General features: G+C 45.1%; 2 protein-coding genes and 2 non-coding genes across 4 annotated transcripts; all 4 read right to left on the bottom strand.

The window, feature by feature from the left end:
- Positions 1-841: 841 nt before the first annotated feature.
- On the bottom strand, positions 842-913 carry Trnac-gca. The gene has a single exon. It is a non-coding gene; the product is annotated as a tRNA-Cys (tRNA).
- A 1,681-nt stretch (positions 914-2,594) lies between these two features.
- CUNH17orf98 (chromosome unknown C17orf98 homolog) lies at positions 2,595-8,196 on the bottom strand. The gene is made up of 3 exons (XM_027424083.1): positions 6,735-8,196; positions 3,677-3,776; positions 2,595-2,841 (listed from the first exon to the last, which is right to left on the bottom strand). Exons 1-3 carry the CDS (start codon positions 6,948-6,950, stop codon positions 2,681-2,683), a joined length of 477 nt encoding a protein of 158 aa, XP_027279884.1. The 5' UTR covers positions 6,951-8,196; the 3' UTR covers positions 2,595-2,680.
- A 2,258-nt stretch (positions 8,197-10,454) lies between these two features.
- Rpl23 (ribosomal protein L23) lies at positions 10,455-13,991 on the bottom strand. The gene is made up of 5 exons (XM_027424081.2): positions 13,855-13,991; positions 13,274-13,357; positions 12,774-12,902; positions 10,683-10,796; positions 10,455-10,588 (listed from the first exon to the last, which is right to left on the bottom strand). The coding sequence occupies exons 1-5, from the start codon at positions 13,865-13,867 to the stop codon at positions 10,506-10,508; spliced, it is 423 nt and encodes a 140-aa protein (XP_027279882.1). The 5' UTR covers positions 13,868-13,991; the 3' UTR covers positions 10,455-10,505.
- Positions 13,109-13,240, bottom strand: LOC113836572. Its single transcript, XR_003486917.1, has one exon. It is a non-coding gene; the product is annotated as a small nucleolar RNA SNORA21 (small nucleolar RNA).
- Positions 13,992-25,050: the final 11,059 nt, after the last annotated feature.

A 25,050-nucleotide genomic window follows, 5' to 3' on the forward strand; every position in this document is an offset into this window, starting at 1 on the left:
GTAAGGATGGTCCAACCAGCTCATGACTTGACTTCCCGTAACTTCAATTTCAGGGGATCCAGCGCCCTCCGCTCCCTTTTCTTGCCTCCATGGGCACCTGTACACACATCACACCTCTCTCTCTCTCTCTCTCTCTCTCTCTCTCTCTCTCTCTCTCTCTCTCTCTCTCCCTCTCTCTCCCTCTTTTTCTCCCTCTCTCTCTCCTCTCTCTCACACACACAATCTTTTTTTAAAAAACTGGTAGTGTTTCCTGTTGCTTGCTTTTAATCTATACACTTAGGAGGCAGTTGGATCTCTAGAAATTTGAGACCAGCCTGGTCTACATAACAAATTTCAAGACAGCCAGGGCTACATTTTTTAAAAAGGAAAGAAAAAAAGAAAGAAGCTGAGCGGTGCTGGTGCCTTTAATCTCAGCACAGGAAGGCAGATCTCTGTAAATTCCAGACCAGCCTGGTCTACAAAGCGAGTTCCAGGACAGCCAGGACTTATATAGAGAGAAAACTTATTTCAGAAAACAAAAAGAAGAAAAGAAGAAAAGGAAGAAGCGATACCTACAAATAGTGTTCCTTTCTTTTCAGGGTCCAGTCTTGAACCACGGCCTCACAGGTTGTTAGTGCTCTACTACTGAGCTATAGCCCTAGCCCACGGCCTTTGTGTTAACTGAAACTTAAGTGAAGAGCTATGAAGACAAGAGGTATTTTAGAACAAGAATGTCTTGAAAGTTCTTGTCCACAGCACAGAGAGGCTCTTCACCTTATTCCTCCACCAGCAGACCAGGTTAAAAGTTCCTTGTTCTTTTTAGTGACGGAGTCTTACACTTGTGGAAGTAAAAGAAGTAGGAAGGGGGCACCCGGATTTGAACCAGGGACCTCTTGATCTGCAGTCAAATGCTCTACCCCTGAGCTATACCCCCTCACCTTGTCTGAGTCCTCTTCCTTGTCCACTTATGGTGACTAACAATGAACTGGTTCCACCCACACTAATGCCCTGGGGAGCTTTGTGTTCTCAGGCCTCTCCTTCTCTGTATACAGCTGCTTGGCTTTTCTCTGCCACCAAGAAATAGGGTGGAAACATAAAAGAATGACAACTGATTGAAAAGGAGATGGACATCATGAACAGAAAATCCTGTGATTTGGGGCTGGAGAGATGGCTCAGAGGTTAAGAGCACCGACTATTCTTCCAGAGGTCCTGAGTTCAAGTCCCAGCAACCACATGGTGGCTCACAACCATCCGTTATGAGGTCTGGTACCCTCTTCTGATGTGCAGATATACATGGAAGCAGAATGTTGTATACATAATAAATAAATAAAATTAAAAAAAAAAAAAAAAAAAAAAAAAAAAAAAAAAAAAAAAATCCTGTGATTTGGACTAATAAGCACCCATGTCCTCTTGCCTGCCCCCTTAATGAATTATGTGAAAGGAAGAAGATGGAAGATGTCAGGTTTTTTGTTTTGTTTTGTTTTTAGGACTAACAATTGAACTTAAGGCCTCAAACAAGCTAACTAAAGTCTCTACTATACACTCTTAGAATCTACCTGTATTCCTATATCTCTGGACCTTTCTCCTACTCCTACTCCTCCTCCTCCTTTAGACAAAGTCTCTCTGTGTAGCCAATTTAGCCTTGAGCCTGTATCCTTCTGCCTAAGCCTCTCGGCGAACTGGGATTAAAGACCAAACTCCCAGGCCCACTTTAAATGTCAGGATTTTGTTTTGTTTGTTTTTTAGAGGGAGTGCAAATAGTCAGGGAAATATTATTTTGAGACTTGATGCAGGGTCTCTCTATAGTACTGGCTTGGAACCTACTATGTAACACAGGCTGGCTTTGTACTTGTGGGGATCTTCCTAATTCTAGCTCCTAAATACTAGGATTGCAAGTGTGTGTCTCCACACCCAGCTAGAGACCCACTGCCTATTACTGCTGCATTTTTGCCTTTGTTTACTTGGGTTTGTTTTCTTTGTCTCTTTTAAATTACTTTATTTGTTTTTCCAGGTAGGGTTTCTCTGTGGCTTTGGAGGCTGTCCTGGAACTCGCTCTGTAGACCAGACTGGCCTCAAACTTAGAGATCCGCCTGCCTCTGCCTCCCCGAGTGCTGGGATTAAAGGTGTATGCCACCAACACCCCACTTAAATTACATTTTAATTGTGTTTGAGCATATATATGCATATGGGCATTCACAGGCCACAGAGCGCATGTGGCAGTCAGTCAGAGGACAATTTGTTGCTGGGATTCTAACTAGGTTGTCATACACAGCTCCCTTCCCTGTTCTTGATGGAAACAGTGGCCAGCTTCTGACCCAGGAGCCTACTGGTACCTGGAGAAGTGTTTCGTTGAGGGCTGAGCTTGAGGTACAGAGTGCTAGAGAAGGACCTCCGTTGCAGAATGCTGGTATCCCATGCACTAGACGACAGGTTTAACCCCTGGCCCTGCCAAGGGAGGACGGACTAACATGGCCCCTTCTCACCACCCCAGCCTAGAAGGAAACAGAGGCTTCCTTGATCTTCTCCTTTCCAAAGGTGAAGCTGAGTGTACAGAAACCAACTTGTTCCCTCCTCCTGCCCCAGAGAAGAAAAGAACACACTGGGAGACACAGATGTAACTTTTAAAAATATAGAATAGTATTGACAGGTCATCTAAACGTGAGTCTTGGAGATTCATATCAAGGCCCGTGAAGCAATGTCTTCAGAAAATGGGGAATGGGGTGACTTCCCCAAACACTGATGTGCGCTGGCGGAGGGCTGGAGTGTTCCGGCGGTAGCCAAATCGACCGTTTAAGCCTGTAGTTATTGCCTTCGGATTGGAATTGTAGTAGTCATGTCCACCCACCTGCTGGATGGAATGCCCTTGGGAAAGAGGAGAGTGGCTGAGCCTGCAGACAGTATCCTCTTGTCTGCTTAAACCCAGTGAGTCACTGTGTCCCCACTCTTACAGCTGGATACTTACTCCTCAGAAGCCCTGAGCCCCTTAAAAGAAACCAACAACAATGAGGTCCTAGAGACAGAGATGTCCTAGAAATCAAACCCTGTCCCAAGTGAGTTTACAAGAGGACTGTGACTGGTATGTGCTGGGTCTGGACTTGGCTCCCAGGACATGTGAGGATTTTAACCCTTGCCTCTGTCCCTTCTGGACAAAATAGATGAAATCAAATTGATAACATGATGCAAAGGACTTTATGGTAATCTGTGCCCGAAGGGTGGTGGAGTTGGATGGAAAGATTGTCCCTGCCAGAAAAAGTTAATTTTCCTTTTCCCATGGCTGCTAAACTGAGTATGCTCATTCTTAGGGAGCCAGTGTCTTGGAGGCGGGGCACACTGCACACACACACACACACACACACACACACACACACACACACCAGACTTTAGAGTGGATGGAGGGAAAACTGCAACTCTATCTCAGCCCTTACTATCAAATCTGTTTTAAATCATGCATGTCGCATGAATTGTACCATGGGAAAAAATGAGGCTGAGGGGTACTCATATAGTAGATGTTCAAGAAATGAATATTAGGTGCACCAAACACTATTTGTTCATGTATGGAGAAAAAAACCATGAGGATACAGTCCTTGACCCTTTTTTCCCAACCAGGCCTCTCTGTAGCCCTGCCTCTCTAAGCGGTGGGGTACGCACGTTTTCCATGGTGGGATCATATGAGGATGGTCAGTGAGATGACACTTGCCTGCCCCTGCCCAATTTCTCCTGTTCAGATATCTCTGTCCTTGACCAAAAATGTGGAAATAATCCACTATCCAGCCATCCCTTCCTGTACCGCCATGATCCTGAAAATGAAGAAGAAAAGACTGTCAGTTGGGATGCCTTGTAGAGTGAGGTGCAATCTTCCTGGGGCTTCTTTGGGGAATGGGAAGAAGAAGAGCTAGAAGAAACTTGGGGGCAGATTAAATACACTAATGATCTGAAGAGGCAGTGTGACCAACAGGTATGGGCTCTGTTGCTAGACAGTATGGATCCTAACTTTAGTTCTGCCACTAGCAAGTTGTGTGATCATGGGCCAATCACAGAGCTTCTCTGCCCTCAGGTTTTTATTGATAATCAATTGGAAAGCTGCCATGAGATTTCCATGACTTAGTTTAGATAAAAGGCCCACTGTAGTAAAAGCTAAATACACATATTTTGCTATTGTTTTGTTACATGCTGTTGGTTCTTTTTCTCAAGACAAGGGGCTCACATAGCTCAGAGGAAGCCTTAAATCTATTTAGTTGAGGATGACCTTGACCTCTTGACCTCATTCGAACTCCCAGATACAATTGTCACCTCATCCAGCTCAAATACCTGGTTTCTCACTTTTTTTTGGGGGGGGGGGTCTTGAGACAGGGTTTCTCTCTGTAGCCCTGGCTGTCCTGCAACTGGCTCTGTAGACCAGGATGGCCTCAAACTCAGGGAGATCCGTCAGCCTTTGCCACTCGAGGGCTGGGATTAAAGGCATGTGCCACCATCACCTGACTTTCTCACATCTTTATTCAAATAAAAATACCCAGCACAGATGTAATTTTGATGATAAACAACAACAAAACAAAACAGATGGAGCCAAGTGTTGGTGGCGCACGCCTTTAGTCCCAGAGGCAGAGGCAGTCAGATTTCTCTGAGTTTGAGGCCAGCCTGGTCTATAGAGTTCCAGGACAACCTCCAAGACTACACAGAGAAACCCTGTCTTGAAAAACCAAAATAAATAAATAAATAAAACAAAAACAAACAAATAAACAAAAAACTGGGACTGGGCATGTAGTAACTTGGCAGTTCTATTGAGTTTGAACCTTCTACATAGTGACTTCTAGGACAGCCTGGGCTATTAAATATAAGACCATCTTAAGAAACAAACAAAGGGGCTGAAGAGATAGCTCAATGGTTAAGAGCACTGACTGTTCTTCCAGATGGACCCAGGTTCATATTTCCAACACCCAAATGGCAGCTCACAACTGTCTGTTACTTAATTCCAGGAGATCTGATAGCTTCACCCCAGTGCACATAAAATAAAGGTTAAATAAATTATTTTTTTAAAAACAAGAGAATACTTTATTAACACAAAAACTTGAGTATGATAGTGCATGCTTACACTCTGACAGGTAGGAGCTGTAAAATGAATTAGAGACCAGCCTGAATTACTTGAAACTCTGCCTCAAAAGAAAGGGGCATGCAGGTTGGAAGTGGAGTTGGAGATGTCTCAATGGTTAATTAAGAGCACTGGGAGCTCCTCTAGAAGACCTGGTTTAATTCCCAGAAACTACATGAAGGATCACAACAGTCTGTAACTCCAATGCAGGGCATTTAATACCCTCCTCTTTCCTCTAAGGGCATCAGGCACACAAAATACACTCTCCGTCTCTCTCTGTCACTCTCTCTCTGTGTGTGTGTGTGTGTGTGTGTGTGTGTGTGTGTGTGTGTGTGTGTGTGTGTGGTGTGTGGTGTGTGTGTGTGTGTGTGTGTGTGTGTGTGTGTGTGTGTGTTTGAAGCTGAGCCAGGAGGTGGTGGCACACACCTTTAATCCCAGTACTTGGGATGTAGAGACAGGTGGATCTCTGTGAGTTCCAAGCCAGCTTAGTCTAAATAGTCAGTTTTTGGCCAGCCAGGGTCACATAGTAGACAGAGAAACTCTATCTTGAAAAACCAAAATAAAAAAAAAAGAAAATTAAATAAATAAAATTCAAGTCAGGTGGTATGGGCCTGTAGTCCCAGCACTCAGGAAGCAGAAGAAAATTTCAAGTTGGAGACCAGCCTGGGCTACACAGCCAGACTGTGGCTCCAAAACAAAGAACAAAAATAAAGATAGTGACATTCTTAGACATACACACCTCTGGCTCCTGGTATAAAAGTGACAAGACAGATTGTGTATCTATGCACTGGCACTGTACACATATGTGCACACACAATGCTAAGGAGGTCCTTTTTGCCTTCACACCACTGACATCAACACTGATACTGAAGGCTCAATTGTTGGAAGGCATGACAGGTGATGGCAGTCCCAGGCATTGGATTTATTTTGTATGGGGGTAGTAAATGGGATGCATTCAGGACCTCATACTGTGAGTCAAGTATTGTACCCGTAAACTGTAAACTACATCCTCACCCCTATTCCCAGTTACTGGAAGATCACTTGTGATCATTGGGAAACAGCGGAGTACATAAAATAAACGAAAACAGAAAGAAAATTAAGGGTTGGGGGTAAACGGAACTGTCAGTCTACAGTCTAAGGATCTACAATCCTGGCAAGTAACTGCTGGGGAGGAATGTCTGCAGAAGTGGGGCTCCCTTCCCTGGGGCTCACAGGCGTGGCGAGCCAGCCTTAACCCTGCAACTGTGACAGCATAGGACCGAGGTGCCAGGTCAAGACAATCCCCTTTGTTTGCTTCACAGTGCTCTATGGAGTTTCTCTAGGTTTTGAGTACTTGCTGTGAGGTCACTCTCAAGAACCCTCTGTGACGTCACAAAACCTATTTGTCAGGAGAGAGGCTTCGCGGCCTAGGCCCTCTCTTGCAGAAACAAGGTATGAGACTGAAGGTGGAGTTTAGGGTGGAAAGGAGTTCAACACCTCCACTCCTCAGTCATTGCACTCCTCCACGCCCTAATTAACCAACACACACACAGGGCGCTGGCCGCAAGTCAAGGTGCTCAGCACACTGCAGGGAGAGGCCCAGAATGAGGGAGGGACGAAACCTCGAGGTCCCGAGTCACCAAGGTCAAACCCCGATTCCTGGCTGCCTCCCGAATACTCACAAACCCACCTGATCAGTTTTCCGCAAAATGGGCGGAACCACGTAGCTGCGGAAGTACCTACGAGCATGGCAGTCCTGTTGCGGATTGTAAGGTGGAATCGCAGACCACACCTTGGGCCTCGAGATGCTGTAGGCCCGGGCCATTGTGCTCACAGCCACCCCATCCAAAATAAAGCTCTTTTCGAGTCGCAGAGGACACCCACAAAATTGAGACATCCCAACCATCACGGCCTCTTGATGCTTTCTGGCGAAGAGAGCACTTGACGGGGACTTCACTGAGCATTGTTACGTATGTCAAGGACTGCCCTGAGACACGAACCCTACTGTTCTACATTTCAGGTTCCCCACCACGCCCATTTTACTGTGGTGCTGGGGTTTAACCCTAGGCTTCCTGCATATACGTACTAGACAAGCACTCTTACCAAACTGTACTATATGCCCAGTCCTCTGCGCTCACTTTACATACATGTTTTAACATTTCACATGTATGAGTGTAGGTACGTACGCCTGACCTAGAGTGTGGCAGTGTGGCACACGCCTTTGATCCCAGCACTAGGGAGGCCGAGGCAGAACATTCCAGGACAGCCACCGCTACACACAAACACCGTCTCAGATAAAGCTGGTAACGGAACTTAGTCCCCCTGCAAAGCAGTGAGGCTTTAACATCTCCAGTCACTGCTTCCAGGCTTTACCAGATTCAGTTTTGTGGCTTAGCTCCCCTGCAAAGCTGGCATACAGATTCGACCATCATTCAGAGCATCTTAGAACCCTCATCCTCGGTGTTAAGTAGCTAAGGGTTTAGGAGGATTTCCATAAACCACAAGTAATTGGGTGGGGTTCACTTGTAATCCTAGAATTTGGAATTTGGAAGGTGTTCAAGGGCAACTTCAACTAGATTGAGGTCAGCCTGAGCTACTACTTCAGATTGCCCCTTCCTCTACCCTCTATTCACCGTTTGTTGAGACCTAAGATCCAGAATTCACTTACCCTAACCCTCTGTTCAGGACCCTCAAAGTCCTTGTTCCTTTCATCCCACATTCCTAACGATAGCCCAGGATAACTTTTTTTTTTTTTTTTTTAAAGTTTCTTTGTGTAACATTCCTGGCTGTACTGGAACTCATTTTGTAACCAGGTTGGCCTCAAACTCACTGAGATGCCCCTGCCTCCCAAATGCTGGGAGTAGAGGTATGTGCCACGAACCACCCAGCCTACCCTTGTTTCTTGATAGCTCCCCAAGCATTGGGATTACACACTTGTATCAAACCTGGAACCAGACTAAATGGACATGGCTTTTTTTTAAATTTTTTTGTTTGTTTGTTTTTCGAGACAAGGTTTCTCTGTGTAATTTTGTAGACCAGGCTGGCTTCAGAGATCTACCTGATTTTGCCTCTCGAGTGCTGGGATTAAAGTGCTGGGTGTGTGGCACCACTACCCAGAAGCTTTTCCTTTCTTTCCTTTTCTTTCTTTCTTTCTTTCTTCCTCTCTCTCTCTCTTTCTTTCGGTTTTTTTCGAGACAGGGTTTCTCTGTGGCTTTGGAGGCTGTCCTGGAACTAGCTCTTGTAGACCAGGCTGGTCTCAAACTCAGAGAGATCCGCCTACCTCTGCCTCCTGAGTGTTGGGATTAAAGGCATGCACCACCAACGCCCTGCTAAGCTTTTTATTTTTGAATAATTTAACTCTCAGGCTGTTAAGAGCACTGGCTGCTCTTCTAGAGGTTCTGAGTTCAATTCCCAGGACCATATGGTGGATTACAACCATTTGTAATGAAACCTGCTGCCCTCTTCTGGCTTGCAGGGATACATGCAAGCAGAATATTGTATACATAATAAATCTGCATTGTTATGAAGGTGTCAGATCCCCTGGAACTGGAGTTACAGACTGTTGTGAAGTGTCATGTGTGTTAAGAATTGAACCTGGGTCCTCTCTCCAGCCCTGGACATGGATTTCTTTGCCAGGGATGTTAGGATACAGTAAAATGCTGTTTTGTTTGACTACAGGTGCCTTTTTTTTTTTTTTTTGGTTTTTCGAGACAGGGTTTCTCTGTGGCTTTGGAGGCTGTCCTGGAATTACCACTTGTAGCCCAGGCTGGTCTCGAACCCAGAGATCCACCTGCCTCTGCCTCCCGAGTGCTGGGAATAAGGCGTGCACCACCACCGCCCGGCTGACTACAGGTGACTTTTGTCATGGTTATATTTACCTAGTTTGCCACACACCCCAATAATGAAACCCTAATACAAATACTCTATGAATCAAAACACCGCCTCAAACAGGTACCTTAGCTGATCACTCCAATCCTGTATGGCAGATTCATTTGGGCTGAAGCAGGCAGTAATAGCTTTTGGGCAATCTTAGGGATTGGAATCTTGGGTCTCAGCCAGGGAAACCCTGTACTATAGGATCCTTCCAGGCCTTTCACTTTGCTAATTTGCTCAGGATGGCCTCAAACATCCTTTTGCCTCTTCCAGATCACATGTACAAAACACAGCTAAGGACTTTTCTGTTCACTGTAATAAATACCTTTCAACATTAGAGAAAATGGTATGCCAAGTGTAGGCATGTCTTGTAATCCCAGCACCATCAAGGTAGCTGAACTGGGGTTGGATGGCTCTGCATTTAAGATTACTCTTCAGAGGGCCTGGCTTCGATTCCCAGACACCACACTGTAATTTTCAGTTCTAGAGGATCTGAGCACCTTCAGGTCTAAGGTATACAGATGTACACTCTAAAATACACCCAAGGTAAACCTCAGAAAGTTTAGGCTAGGCATGGTATTTACATCGAGCAAAAGCAGGCTACAGGGGCTGGAGAGATGGCTCAGAGGTTAAGAGCACTGACTGCTCTTCCAGCAGTCTTCAATTCCCAGCAACCACATGGTGGCTCACAACCATCCGTTATGAGATCTGGTGCCCTCTTCTGGTATGCAGAATGTTATATACACAATAAAATCTTTAAAAAAAAAAAAAGGCTACAAATAATAAGACTTTGCCTTAAATTTGAAAAGCTTAGTCATGATAGGGCTTGCCTTTAACTTAGGTATCTGCTTGTTTACAATTATAAGTAGAAAAAGACTTCAAATACCTGCATCATTGTGTGGATACTGCTTTCCCACTCTTTAAAATAAATAAATAAATAAATAGGCCAGGCAGTGTGGCACAGCACTGGGAAGGCAGAGGCAGGCCGGCCTGGTCTACAGTGCCAGGATAGGCTCCAAAGTTACATGGAGAAACCCTGTCTAGAAATACCAAAAAGATGGGTGTGTGTAGAGATGACACAGGTGTTAACAGAGTGCTCTTCCAGAGGAATCAGGGTTCAATTCTCAGCACCCACATGGCAAGATAGTAATGCACATCCCTGTAGGATGTTAGTATGCTGAAGCATACCTACACAGGGTCATTTGTTATCAGAACATACCACTCAACTTACTGTACACGCAAGAGTGTTTCTGCTTGCATGTTTTTCTGTGCCTGGTGCTAAAAGATGCCTGAATGAGGGCATTGGTTTTTTTCTTAATTGGAATTACAGCCAACTTGTGTGGTGCTGAAACTAGAATCTGGGTCCTCTGGAAGAACAGCAGTGGTCTTTATAGCTGACCCATCCATTTCTCCAGTCCCCAGAGATATTCCTTACTGAAACTAGAAAGTTTTACAAGTTCATACAAAGTTGACATTTAGCAGTGTCCTTTTTTTTACAAACCTAATATTGGTGAAGGTTTTATCATGAAAAAAGAGCTCACGGGGCAAAGACTTTTTAATGAATATATTTTACAAATACACTGGAGAATCATGCAATGCTGCCTGCATTGGATGCAATCCTGGGCCACAAGTCTGCACATTCTTTTGCAACTGGACCTGTGATAGCAGAGCCTGCACAGAAAAGAGAGACAGGTTAGACAGAGGGCTCCTAGCAGCCTTAGTAACCCAGCCAGAGATACACAAGATGGTTGCAACTGCTTCGTACCTTTCATCTCGCCTTTGTTGTTTACTATGACCCCTGCATTGTCTTCAAAATAAAGAAACACCCCATCTTTTCTTCGATACGACTTTCGTTGTCGAATTACCACTGCTGGATGGACTAAGAAGGAAGAACAGGGCAGCAGTTATTACCCGGAGAAGCCCTAGCACCAGCACAAAAGCAGAAAGTGCTCTAAACCTCTCCACAGAATGTCACTTTGCATTAGGTTCCCATCACTTACCCACAAAGAATCAATGCAATCACCACCCATCAAACAACCATCACCTTTGTGCAGAAACTAAGGGTAATTCCAAAATATAAATGTACACACTGTCTGCTACACCTTCCCCTCTTATCTAGCAAGTTAGAACCACAGGGCCAGAAATCGGAGCCCATCACTCAATTGATAGTATTTGCCTGGCATGCAAGGGTGATGTAGAGTGTGTGTACTCTAACAGATGTGGGAGAATATGCCTGCAACCCAGCACTCTAAGAATGTGGCTTTCAATAATAGCCTGCTGAGAGGGCTTGCCCTACAAAGTACACACACTTTGTCCTACAAATATTAACACACTCAAGTAAAAATGTATTAAGTAAACTGGGTGGTGGTGGCGCACACCTTTAATCCCAGCACTTGAGAGGAGGCAGGCAAATCTGGTGAGTTCGAGACCAGCCTGGCCTACAGAGCTAGTTGTAGGAGAGCCTCCAAAGCCAGAGAAACTGTCTCGAAAAACAAAAAAAAAAAACAAAAAAAAAACAGGAGGATAGGAAATGTTCTTTTACTGGGGCAAGATTATACAGTGATGGACAGAAATAACATGCCATCCATTCTTTTGCCTATTGATGAAGTAGTTCCACTTACTAAGTTTAAGTTTTGATTCTGTCCAGGTTGTCCATTAACCACTTCTGAGAAAATGGCATTTGCATTTTAAAAAGTAGGCATCAAGGAGCTTTCCTAGTGTGTTTAATGGATCAAAACCTAGAACACAGCCCAAAGTGCAGGTACTTTAGGAAACTGCACAATCACTTAAAATGTAGTTACCATGTGGTAATGTCCCATTAATGCAGGAGAAAGCAAGACTGGATCACTTTGGGTCCTTACTGAAGTCACACAGGACACAACAATATGAACCATGACCATTTCCTCAAAGCCTAAGAAGCTAGGAGCTAGACAACCTCTTTCTGTGTTAGGGAATAGATCAAGGCCTTGCTCACCAGCCCAAATGCTCTAGCGTTTTGAGCTGTCCATACAAGCCTTACACTTAGAACCCTTCTGCCCCGGTCTCCAGAACAGCTGGAATGAAGGCCTCTGCCACCTAGCATAGTTTCCACTTAAAGCTACCCAATTTAAAAGCCCTCTTTCCTACATATTCAAACCAAAGCACTATCTTTTATGTTCAAGATAGGACTGAATCCCCAGAGATTGACTACCTTTAAAGCCACAGATCAGGACGGGGGGTGGGGGTGGGGGATAGTAATGTTCACCAGAACCCCGCTTGACACCCACCCACAAAAGAATTGGAGACTCCCAACTCTGAAGCTAAGTATGTCTCCACCAGTGGTGCAGACAACAGCACACCGAACTGTTATCCTACCCACAAAGGGGCACATGCTTTGCTCTTCTCTGACAGCTTCCTGAGCCACCTAAAAGACCCTGGAAGTGTTCTGAGAGGAGGACAAACCCTTGCAGATACATCCTTGTCCAAAAGTTAAGATTCCTAAGGAAATGTTAAGAGTATACTGGGTTTTGGGGAAACTGAGAGCACAGTGTTTCTATAATACGTCACAACCCTCACTCCACATTTGTAATATACCAAGGGATGCTGGAACTCCCTGGAGAAAAGAGCATGTCCTCTTGGTGGCACCTGGGAAACTGAGATGGGCGATGCCTGTCAGCTCAATACTGAGGCCCAGCTCATGTTGACAAAGTCAAACCATGTCCCAAAAGCATTCAAAACAGCAGGAGCAGAGGCACTGATCAACAGCTTCTCAAAAGTCACGTAGACATTTTGGCAGTCACAAAATTAATCCCTTTCCAATGTAGGGAGAACTTCAACTGTCTACTATAACATGACATTTATTTGCACGAGCACTCACCCTTTTTCCTTAGTTCGGGTTTGCCTTTCTTAACTGTGGCCATCACCATGTCGCCCACGCCAGCAGCAGGAAGTCTGTTCAGTCGTCCCTTGATGCCCTTCACAGAGATGATATACAAATTTTTGGCACCTACAGAAAACAAAACAGACACAGACAAAACTCAATCTTGTATGTAGAGATGGGGGTATTGCCAGTTTATCGTCAGCCTGGACCACACAGCAAGTAACTCAGCCCGAAAAGCCAAAAGAAACAAAACAAAGGCGATTTATTTCTTAAATATTCCCCAAGCCCCTTAGCACCCACTGAACATGTAAGCAAGCCATCTTTCACAAGTACCTTGTCACAACACCGATTGAAGTAAACAACACCCGTTGCCACTTCACCCAAAAGTGGTGTTTTCACTCTGCCCCTTCTTGACGGCTCAGTGGGTCACCAGCAAAAGGCCCACTGAGTGCTTTTAAAAGGGGGATGGTGGTGACGGGCACAGACAAAGGCCTCACCTGTATTGTCAGCACAGTTGATCACAGCTCCAACGGGGAGACCCAGGGAAATCCGGAATTTCGCTCCGGAGGACCCACCACGTCCTGCGGGGTGGGAAAAGAAACAAGATAAAGCGGCCACTTTTTAGAGGGTTCACAGTTCCCCTCACCTTGCCAAACAATGAATGCATTGCACAAGCTTTGCAATACTAGCCTCTCCCCAGCTACCCCCACATTACCGTCCTTCCGTCCAGGATACGGGGACTGGAATCTCCATCCTCGCCTCAACTTTTACAAGAAATTATGGACCCCAGAAAGGCGGAGGAGGTCGACGGCAGGCCGACTACCACCCCACTGCTGCAGCCGTGCGCGGGCCGATCTCACGGGCTCCGGCCAGCCCCACGCTCCGCTCCTGCCAGCTCAACGCCCCAACTCTGCCGCCCTCCGCTTTCGGGGCTCTCGCAAGGCCGCCGCGGCACCCATCCTCTCCCTCTCCGGCCCGAGAACTGCAAAGCCCCGCCGCAGCCCGGGGCCGTCGCCACAGAACCGCCCGGCCGCCCCGCGCGGCGGATGACCGCGGATCCCCAAGCCTAAATTCTCACCTCGCTTCGACATCTTGGACGCCCGGAAAGAGTCAAAAAGGAAGGAAGTACAAGGGACACTGGGATATGAACTGGAGGCTCCGCCCCGTCAGCCACGTGACCGGACCTCTCCACACCTCTCCCCCCACCCAGTGGCGCAGCTATATGACGTACAAATCCTGGGCCTCTTCGCAGCCTCTGGGAGTTGAAAGCTGTGGTTGAATTTCGTAGCCACGAAAGATTTTGGGTCTCTTCCCAGCGGCCTCGGAAGTAATTGGAGACATAGACACATTGCTTTTTGTCTTTATTAACTTGCTCAACAGCTCCTTTTGAGCTTCGTTGCCAATCACTTCTCTAGATACCAGGAATTCCAAATTCTTGCACCGGCCATGGTGGTACTCTATAGTAATCCCAGCATTCGGGAAGCTGAGGCAGGAGGATTTCCGCGGATTTGACGTCATCCTGAGCTACCCAATGAAATCCTTTTTCAGAACAAATAAATACATAAGTAGAAATAAATTGTTCTGTAGGGCTTCCCAAAGAACAGACAAATGGGGAAGAGCGAGCTCTGAATGGTTTCCTTAGGTTGTGGAGCAATGGCTGTGGGGCGCTTCAGATCACTCTATGTGTTTAGTACCATTACAGTCTGTTGTTTTAATTTAAAACCTCAGAGATCCACCTGCCTCTGCCCTTCTTCTTCTTCTTCTTCTTCTTCTTCTTCTTCTTCTTCTTCTTCTTCTTCTTCTTCTTCTTCTTCTTCTTCTCTCCTCCTCCTCCTCCTCCTCCTCCTCCTCCTCCTCCTCCTCTCCTGGCACTGGCTCTGGAGACCAGGATGGCCTCGAATTCACAGAGATCCGCCTGTCTCTGCCTCCCGAGGGCTGGGATTAAAGGCGTGTGCCACCAACACCCGGCTCACAATACTTTTTCTTACTGACAGTGCACACACCTGAAGTCAGTTAACCACTCAGTATGGCATCTTCATTACTTTAAAAATTACCCTACACAGCTACCAGTGAACGATTGGCTCTATTGCTTCTTAAAGATGTACAGTTTCTTTTTTAAAAAGTTTAAATACAGTATAATTTATGTATATTTATACTATAACCAAAACAAGCATTAATTTTTTTAAAAAATATTAATCGCCCCTTTTAGCTACCTCAACCTCTCTCCATTTTCCTGGCCTCTTTCCTTATGCTAATACATTCATTCAAATATGTGTTGGAAGCTTACTTCAGGCCAGATTTTGTCCAGGTCTTACATCAGATTACATGAGGGAACAAAATAGAGCATTGTTCTTGCCTTTATGGATTTTACCATTTGCCAGGGTAAAGGATGGCAGCAGGTATTAAATAAGAGAAATAATTTTGAAGATTTCAGATAAGTGGAACAGGTATTATGAAGAAAGAACAGTAAGAGGTCTGGAAGGCAGAGAGGCAGATTACAATGGAAACATTAATGCCTGGTGGTGCAGGCTTGTAATTCCATATATTCAGAAGCTATGCAGGAGGATAACAAGTTCAAGGCCACCCTGGGGAGTGTAGAAAGAGCCTGTCTAAAAATATAAAGTAGGAAAAAGGGCTGGAGGTGTATCTAAGTGGAGGAACACATGCTTAATTAGAATCTAGGTCTAGTCCCTATCTAATACTGGAAAAAAAGTGGGAGAAATGGGGGAATTTCTTTTTACCGTGTGTGTGTGTGTGTGTGTGTGTGTGTGTGTGTGTGTGTGTGTGTGTGGTGTGGTGTATGTGTGTGTGTGTGTAAAATCATAGCCAGAAAGATGGCTCCATGAATAAAGGTGCTTCATACAGAAGCCAGACCACATGCATATGTGGAAGGAGAGAACTAATTCCAGAACGTTTTCCTCTGACTCCCCACACAGCATGGCACAGTGACCACACACACATTGTTTATTCATAAGCATTAATAATAAAGTTTAAACAAATCAATCAGAGGTCATTTACAAGCCCTAAGGCAGGAACCTGCCTAAAAGATGTGCCTAGCCAGGAATCTGGGTGTGACTGGGAGTCAATGAAGGATGAGAGCAGCTGGAGCGAGAAGTAAATAAACCAAATAATAGCAATAAATGATCTTTAAGTCCAGAACTGGAATGTCTGAAGTCCCAGGACTTGGGAGGCAATGGAAGGAGGAATGCAGGAGTTTGAGACCAGCTTGTGCTACTCTGCAATTCCCTGTCTCAAAAGAGAGAGCTCGGCGTTGGTGGTGCACACCTTTAATCCCAGCACTCAGGAGGCAGAGGCAGACAGATCTCTGAGAGTTCAAGGCCAGCCTGGTCTACAGAGTGAGTGCCAGGAGAGGCTCCAAAGCTATATAGAGAAACCCTGTCTTGAAAACCCCAAGGAGGAGGAGAAGGAAGGTAGGAGGTGAGCTAAAGAGGTGACTCAATGTTTAAAGAGCATTTGCTCCATTTGCAGAGGACCTGACTCTCCTGACTCTCAGTTCCCAACACACACACAACAGTTTGCAACCATCTGTGACTCCAGTTCCAGGGGCTCTGGCACTACACTCTCTTTTGGCCCTGTGGGTATCAGGCAAGTATGTAGTGCACATTTCCATATGCAGGCAAGCACTCATGTACACACAAACATCAACCTTAAAAGATGGGAAAATATTAAAAGAGTAATGGGAATTGACCATGTGGATTTACTGAGAGAAATGGGAAACTGGCCTGATTCCAAGCCAAAACAGGGCGTGATCTACTAATGTCTGATCAGGGGAAGACTGCTAAGGAACCACAGTTCACGAGCAACAGCAGGAGAACTAACGCGATGGAGTTAGACTTTAGATTCATTTTGGAAATGAAACCAAATATGTGGAATGTGAAAGAAAAGAGCCAAGATGTATCTCGGGCCCCAAGTCATCCTGAACACTGGGGAGACAGCAGTGCCATCAACCAACATCGAGAAGAGTATGAGAGAGTTCTGTATCCCTGTCTCACTGTTGTTAGGAACAGTCCTTTTGGTTAGGGCTGCCACCAGTGTGACAACTAGAAAAAAAGTGATACATTATTTTCTCTCTTTGCCAGGCACCTAGATTTATCAAATCAATCACCAAGGTCTATTGATTTGACTCTTCCTGAACTGTTTGCCAAAGTCTGCCTTTGATTCAGTGCCACTGCAGCAGCTTCTAAGTGATCTATCCTCAGCTTCCCATTGTTTGAATCTCTCTTCCAGCCCCTTTGGTTCTCATAGAATAAAGTCTAAGGTTCTGTCTTAGTTACTGTCTATTGCTGTGAAGAGACACCATGACCAAGGCAACTTATATAAAAGAAAGGATTTAATATGGGGCTTGCTTCAGAGAGAGAATCCATGCCTGTCATGGCAGGGAACATGGCAACATGAGAACCTAAAGTAGTTGAGAGCTGACAACTGACAAATTGGAGGTAGAGAACAAGAGATTAATTAGGCCTGGCATGAGCTTTTTTTTTTTTTTTTTGGTTTTTTCGAGACAGAGTTTCTCTGTGTAGCTTTTGAGCCTATCCTAGCACTCTCTCTGGAGATCAGGCTGGCCTCGAACTCACAGAGATCCGCCTGCCTCTGCCTCCCAAGTGCTGGGATTAAAGGTGTGCGCCTCCAACACCTGGCCTGGCATGAGCTTTTGAAACCTCCAAGCCCATCCCTAGTGACATACCTCCTCTAACAAGGCCACAACTCCTAATCCTTCCCCAAACAGTTCCACCAAACATAAAAGGCTTGGTTGAGGGACCATTCTCATTCAAACCACCACAGTTTCTTGCCACAGCACTGCAATCTCTTTTCCATAATTTCTCACCCCCAACTGACCTCCTCTCCTGCCATCTTTGTCTCTTACCTTCACATTCCAGCAACACCAAATGGCCCTGGGTTCCTGGTTATACCCTTCAATTTTATACCTTATATGTGTGTATTTTATCCTGCTTTCCACTGCCCAACAAAACTTCAAAAGACCGGTCTCACCAGGTGGTGGTGGCACATGCCTTTGTCCCAGCACTCAGGAAGCAGAGGCAGGCGGATCTCTGTGAGTTCGAGGCCAGCCTGGTCTGCAAAGGCTAGTTCCAGGACAGTCTCCAAAGCCACAAAGAAACCCTGTCTCAAAAAACCAAAAAACCAAACCCAAAAACAAAACAAAAAAGACCTGTCTAGCAGCCAGTTGTGGTGACACTCGCCTTTAATCCCAGCACTTGGGAGGCAGAGGCAGGCATGTCTCTGTGAGTTCAAGGTCAGCATGATCCACAGAGAGAGCTCCAGGACACCCAGAGCTAAGTAGAGAAACTCTGTCTCAAAAATGGAAAACAAACAAACAAAAGACAGGGTCTTGCATAATTTGCCCCATACATTGCCCATATAGCCTTGAAGTCACTCAGTGACCGAAGCAGGACTTGAACTTGTGACCCTCCTGCTGGAGCCTCCAGACTAGCTGGAATTATTGAACTGTGCCAACATGTTCAGCTTTTACTTTTTTTTTGAGGTAGGGTCTCACTGTGTATCCCTGGCTGGCCTTGAACAAGGTATTGCCCAAGATATTTTCTCCACAATAATCTGAGGACCATCATGTTAGGAAGAGAGATCTCAGGAACTGAGCACAAGAGTGACAGATGGAAATGACTGCGACTTGTTCCCTCAGACTAGAGAAAATTTAAAAAGAAAAAGAGAATCTACAAAGGAGGCTGGAATCCACTAGTATTCTTTTGCAGTAGCCATTTTCTCTTTGGTCCCATTCTCCTTCCTCCTACCCTTCCTCACCCTCTTTTCACCTTCATTCTCATCCCTTTCTTCATCAATATCTTCTAATCCTTCTCCACCATCTTCTTCCTCTTCTCTTTCATTGTCTGTACCAGGAACCAAAAATATTGCAAGGAATTTGGCCAAATGTCACATCTGTTTTTTTGAGACAGGGTCTCTCTGTGTAAACTCTGGCCATGTAAACTAGGATGGTTGGCCAGTGATCTACTCACCTCTACCCCAACCGAGTGCTGGGTTTAAATGTGTTAGCTGCTGTTTTAGAGTTAGCATTGCTGTAATATAACAATTTAACCAAAAGCAAATTGAGGAGGAAAGGGTATATTTGGCTTACACTTCCAAGTCACTGTTCATCATTGGAGAAAATCAGAACAGCAACTCAAGCAGGGAAGCAACTGGAGATAGGAGCTGATGCAGAGGCCGTGGGGGGGGTACTGCTCACTGGCTTGCTCTTTACGACTCACTCAGTGGGCTTTCTCATAGAACACAGACAGGCCCACCAGCCCAGGGATGGCACCACCCACAGTGGGCTGGGCTACCCCAGTCACTAAGAAAAAGCCTTACAGACTTGCCTACAGCTTGATGTTATAAAGGCATTTTCCTGGCACTCACTCTGTAGACCAGGCTGGCCTCAAACTTTCAGAGATTGCCTGATGAAGGCATTTCTTAATTGACGCTTAGCTTGTGTCAAGTTGATATAAAAGTATCCAGTACAGTCAACTTGTTCAGCTGTCAAATGTCACCTTTGATGACCTCTCCTAACTCATCTGCACCTACATAGTGAACCAGGTAAAGAAGTCTTCTGAAGCATCATGCTACCTCTTCCTGCAGCCGGCTTTATTCTGTGTTTGACCTGAATGTGGTGTCAAATCTTTTCCAGACTTTTATTTCAGTGCACTTTGAAGATGGATCACCACTCTCATCTGGATGTATGCCATCACCACCTAGCCAAGAAACCCTGTATTAAAAAAGAAAAAAACTATATTGAAGGAATGATGGGAGGAAAAGTCTATACAAACTGAAAGTTTGGATGCCCAGGATGCTTTCAAACAGAATGGATACCTCCATCTAAAGCTCTGAAAGCAAAACAAAAGTTATCCAACAGCCAAAGCTGCTACACAGAGAAACACTTTCTTGAAGAAAAACAAACAAAAAAACAAAAAAAAACAAAACAGAGTTTATTCAGGAGCCAAACACAAGTGACCACGGCCTGGGAACACAGATTCGGTTTATTTTACATGCCATGTTTCAATGGGTTTAATACAATAATAAGTCTATGAAGTTTTTATACACATAGGACGAAGAAAAACCATGCATCAAGGCTTTTTTTTGTGTGTGTTTATTTTTGTTGTCCTGGTATTACAGGCATGTGCCTTCATGCCTGGTCCTAACATACCTTTTTTGTTTTTCTTTTCTTTCTTTTTTTAAAGATTTATTTATTTATCCTGTATACAGTGCATGCCAGAAGAGGACACCAGATCACATTACAGATGGTTGTGAGACACCACGTGGTTGCTGGGAATTGAACTCAGAACCTCTGGAAGAACAGTCAGTGCTCTGAACCCCTGAGCCTTATCTCCAGCCCTGTTTTTGTTTTTCAGGACAGGGTTTCTCTGTGTATCTTTGGAGTCTTACCTGGAACTAGCTCTTGTGGACCAGGCTGGCCTGGAAATCACAGAGATCCACCTGCCTCTGCCTCCCAAGTGTTGGGATTAAAGGCATGGGTCACCAACGCCTGGCTCCTAACATACCTTTTAAAGGAATTGGTGAAAACACCAGGTAGGCAAATGACATCAAAGTGGGAAACTTCTTGGATATTCCTGGAATGTTTTCTGGAGACATTCTTAGCCTTTGATTGGTGGGGTCTGTTCCTACATTCCATAAGGATTTACCTAATAGTCACAAGGATGTTAGGTCATTCACAGACATCCAAAATTAGAGAATAATCCTCCACTTAGAGGATCCACTTAGAGGAAGATAACACAAGATAATTTGGCTGTGGACAATCGACATTCTAACTGTCCACAATCATTAATGCTTCCCCCACCCTGCCAGCCAGGGTTTCTCTGTGTACCCCTGTGTGTCCTGGAACTCACTCTGTAGAGCAGGCTGCCCTCAAACTCACAGAGACCCACTTAACCTCTGCTGGGATTAAAGGTGTGTAAAGCACCACCATCACCCCACTACTTACTTATTTCTGAGACAAGGTTTCACTATGCAGCCCTAGGTAGCCTGAAACTCTATGTAGCCCACCCAGACTGGCCTCACAGAGATCCACTAGCCTCTGCCTCCTGAGATTGCTTGGATTAAAGGTGTACCAAGACTTTTTTTTTCTTCCAGACAGAGACTCATATATTCCAGGGTGGCTCCAAACTCTCTGTTGGTACTCCTGCCTCTGTCTTCCAAGTGCTGAGACTGCAGATGTGTACCACAATGCCAACTTCTCAGCAATGTTTCATTTGTGTATTTGTTTAGTTTTGAGGCTGCAACTTAATTACATTTCTCGATTCTTTTCCTTCCCTACAAACCCTCCCATATACCCTTACCTGCTCTCTTCCAAATCCATTGTTTCCTTTTCATTGCTATTGCATGTATACATATATTTGTATATACACTTATATTTCTAAATATAACCTGTTCCATCATATAATATTGTATGCATGTTTTCAGACTTACCATTTGGAACCGGACAACCAATCGATGTGTTTGTCCCTGGGGAGAACCACCTCTCCTGCTTCTAGCTTTACTTAACTGTCTGTCACTCTTTGTGTAGGGCTGAAACCTTGTGGGGTTTTCTTGTCCAGTTTAGTAGATTCATTGATGTTGTCCTTGTCCAGCACACATTTGGGCAGGCATGTTGGTGGGACTTTATGGGTGTAGCTTCTGATGTTGACACAATCTCAAAGAAAATGCCCCGGTCTTCTGGCCCTTCCAATCTTTCAGCCCCCTCTTCTGCAATGTTCCCTGAACCTTAGGTACAGAAGTTGTTTTGTAAATGTATCCACTAGGACTGGGCTCCACATCCCTGCATTTTGATTGGTGGTATTTTCTGTAATGGTCTCTGTTGCAGAGAGAAGTTTCCTTGACTGGGTGAAGACTATACTTATCTACGGGGGCACTGACCTATCATGTCACAAAGCTCTGGGTTCAACCCACAACACAAAGTCTTGGATTTCATCATCGAAGACCTACCTTAGATGTTCTCTCTGCATTTTTATTCTGGAGTACTTCTTACTTGGAACACATATTATATTCAATATTTTCAATTGCACGTGTGTGTGTGTGTGTGTGTGTGTGTGTGTGTGTGTGTGTGTGTAAGTCTGAGGACAACTCGTGGGAATTGACTATTTCCTTACACTATGTGGACATCAGGGATTGAACTCAAGTCATCAGGTTTGGTGGTAATACTTTTACCTGCTGAGCCATGTCACCCACCCTACGTCCAGGTGGATTGGGCATTTCCTGAGTGCAGGGATCACTTTGCATTCTTTGTGTTCTCCAAAGTCCTTGCTCGGTGCACTGACTGGTTCACTGTGAGCCTTAGGATGTACTTCCTTGCCAATCTACAAGCTAAGCAACTTCAATTATAGGATTGCTCACAATTGCACCCAGTGACTGGGTGTTGTTGAGAAACAGCAGATGCTTGTGTCCCTCCACCCAACTCTAAAAGGTTTTTGTCTAGCATTCCTAAACCTTTGCCCAAGTATGTTCACTTTTTTCCTTTCCAAAATGAACACCCCATGGTTTCTCCTGTCTTGAACCTCCCATACTCTTTAAGGGTTTCTCAAGAAGTGTAGCCCTGGCTGTTCTGGAACTTACTCTGTAGACCAGGCTGGTTTCAAACTCACAAAAAATCCACCTGCCTCTGCCTCCTGAGTGCTGGGATTAAAGACATGAGCCACCATGTCCCAGCAAACCTCCCATACTCTTGCCTCTGCCTTTTCTCAGCTGAAGAGCTTGCCCATTCCTTTCTGCAGAAAACAGTTGCAGTGGTGTGATGGTAAACAGTAACAATAAGGGGATCTAATGGTAGGTTCGCCAAATCCCGTGTTAGAAATACACACATGCCGGGAGTTGGTGGTGCACGCCTTTAATCCCAGCACTCGGGAGACAGAGGCAGGTGGATCTCTGTGAGTTTGAGACCAGCCTGGTCTACAAGAGCTAGTTCCAGGACAGCCTCCAAAGCCACAGAGAAATCCTGTCTCAAAAAACCAAAACAAACAAACAAACAAAACACACACACACACACACACACACACACACACACACACACACACACACACACACAAAATGGGGCTGAAGAGATGGCTCAGCCATTAAGAGCATTAGCTGCTCTTCTAGAGTTCAATTCCCAGCACCCACATGGCAGCTCACAACTATCTGTAACCCCATTTCCAGGAGATCTAATACCTTCACACCAATGCACATAAAGTTAAATAAGTTACTAAAAATAAAAATGCAAAATCATTGAAACGCATGCGTGTGCTCGCGCGCGCGTGCGCGCGCGCGCGCACACACACACACACACACACACACACTGACATATAGAGAGTTTCTCTGGGTAGCTTGGCTGCCTATTGAGCCCCTCTTGACTGTGGCACCAGAATATGACTTCTGCAAGGATAGGGAGGAGCCAGACAGTTACTGCTTTCTCTTTAATGAGACTTTCATTATTGCTGTTGTTGAGACAGGGCCATGCCATATAGCCCAAATTGGAGCTGGAACTAGCCATCTTTTTCCTCAGCCTTCAAAGTGCTGTCATCACAGGGGTGACCCACCACATCTGGCTGAGATTTTTCAAAAAGATGTTTTTTTAAATTAAAGTTTTTACATTTATTGTGTGTGAGTGTGTTTGAGTGTTTAGATGAGTGTGAAGGTCAGAGAATAACATGCAAGAATTGATTTTCTCCTTCTATTACATGGGTTCTGGGGAATGAACTCAAATTATCAGGCTGAATAGCAAGTAGCTTAACTTGAACTATCTTGTCAGCCCCCAAAACCATGGTGTGTGTGTGTGTGTGTGTGTGTGTGTGTGTGTGTGTGTGTGTTAGACTCTAACACACAGCCCAGAGCCTTCAATATTCTAGGTTACTCTATCAATTAGTATATCCTTAGCACCAAAGAGAAATGCTTGGTTTTTTATTTTCTTCTATATTTTACCCTCTCCATCTTTGTGTCATGCAGCCCAGGTTGGCCTTGAACTCTATATGTAGTTGAGGCTGGTCCTTCTGATGCTCCTGGTGCTGGAATCACAGTGTGTGCCATCTTACCTACACGCCTTGAATTCAAACCAGTGAGTCTGATCTTAGATTTTTCTTTTCTTTTCTTTTCTTTTTTCTTTTTTTTTTTTTTTTGGTTTTTTGAGACAGGGTTTCTCTGTATTGTTTTGGAGGCTGTCCAGGAACTCGCTCTGTAGACCAGGCTGGTTTCAAACTCACAGAGATCACCTGCCTCTGCCTCTGCGTCCCTAGTGCTGGGATTAAAGGCGTGCACCACCACTGCCGGACTGATCTTAGATTTTCTTTTTGCTGATCCAGCACAGGGCCTGGTGTCTATCAGGACCCCACCACTGAGCCACACCCCGGGACTCTGGGCACAGAGTTGTATAGCAGTTGTCTAGAATTTACACACCTTTGTGTAACTGATGGCAGCTCCCTGTGTCCTTCTGTATCAGTCCCTACTAGCCACCATTTCCCCTTTCTACTTCTGTGGCTCTCTACATACCTTGTAACTGGAATCACGAAGTATCCAGATTCCACTTTATTAATTAATTAATTTATTGAGACAGGGTCTCTCTCTCTCTAGGTTGCATAATGTCCTTAAAATCCACCATGTGGTGGCACACGCCTTTAATCCCAATACTTGGGAGGCAGAGTCGGTGGATCTCTGAGTTCCAGGCCATCCTAGTCTACAGTGTGAGTTCCAGGCCAACCAGGGCTACACAGAGAAACCCTGTCTGGAAAAACAAAAACAACAAAGTAAAATCCACCGTGTTGCACATTGCAGAATTTCTTTCCTGTGGCTAAGTAATACTGCATAGGATGTTTTCTCCAGATCCCTTTGACTTCCCATAAATCTCCTCTGTATTGGTCTCAATGATGATTTAAACTCCCTTCATTTAAACTGTTTCATACATTTTCATTTATTTTATATAAAATTCATGTCAAGACTCTGGATTGCCACTGTCCTGGCCACTTTAACTCTCCCCCACCTCTGCCACCCCAGCCCATACCTGTGTAACCCTGTGTCTCACTGTGTAACCCTGGCTGGCCTGGATCTCCCTATGTAGATCAGGCAGGCTTGGAATTCAGAGATCCTCCTGACTCTGCCTCCCAAGTGCTGAGACTAAATCATGTGGCACCTGATACTTCAGCTCTTGGATTGTTCTTCCTGGCCTAACCTCCCCCCAGCTATAAGGACTGCCTAGCGGTCATTTCCTCTGCCTAGCCTAACCACCCAACATGTGGATAGTTTTCCTAAA

The sequence above is a fragment of the Cricetulus griseus genome, chromosome 7, assembly GCF_003668045.3.
Source record: "Cricetulus griseus strain 17A/GY chromosome 7, alternate assembly CriGri-PICRH-1.0, whole genome shotgun sequence".
Lineage (NCBI taxonomy): Eukaryota > Metazoa > Chordata > Mammalia > Rodentia > Cricetidae > Cricetulus > Cricetulus griseus.

Excerpts from the sequence above, each read along its gene's own strand:
- CUNH17orf98 (XM_027424083.1), bottom strand. The coding sequence starts at position 6,950 with ATGGTTGGGATGTCTCAATTTTGTGGGTGTCCTCTGCGACTCGAAAAG. Across the intron at positions 3,777-6,734 it reads TTTTGCGGAAAACTGATCAG|GATCATGGCGGTACAGGAAG; the intron begins GTGGGTTTGTGA and ends CTTCATTTTCAG. Across the intron at positions 2,842-3,676 it reads GAGAAATTGGGCAGGGGCAG|GGCATTCCATCCAGCAGGTG; the intron begins GCAAGTGTCATC and ends CTCTTTCCCAAG.
- Rpl23 (XM_027424081.2), bottom strand. Across the intron at positions 10,797-12,773 it reads ACCCGAACTAAGGAAAAAGG|TCCATCCAGCAGTGGTAATT; the intron begins GTGAGTGCTCGT and ends CTTCCTTCTTAG. Across the intron at positions 10,589-10,682 it reads CAACAAAGGCGAGATGAAAG|GCTCTGCTATCACAGGTCCA; the intron begins GTACGAAGCAGT and ends TTTTCTGTGCAG.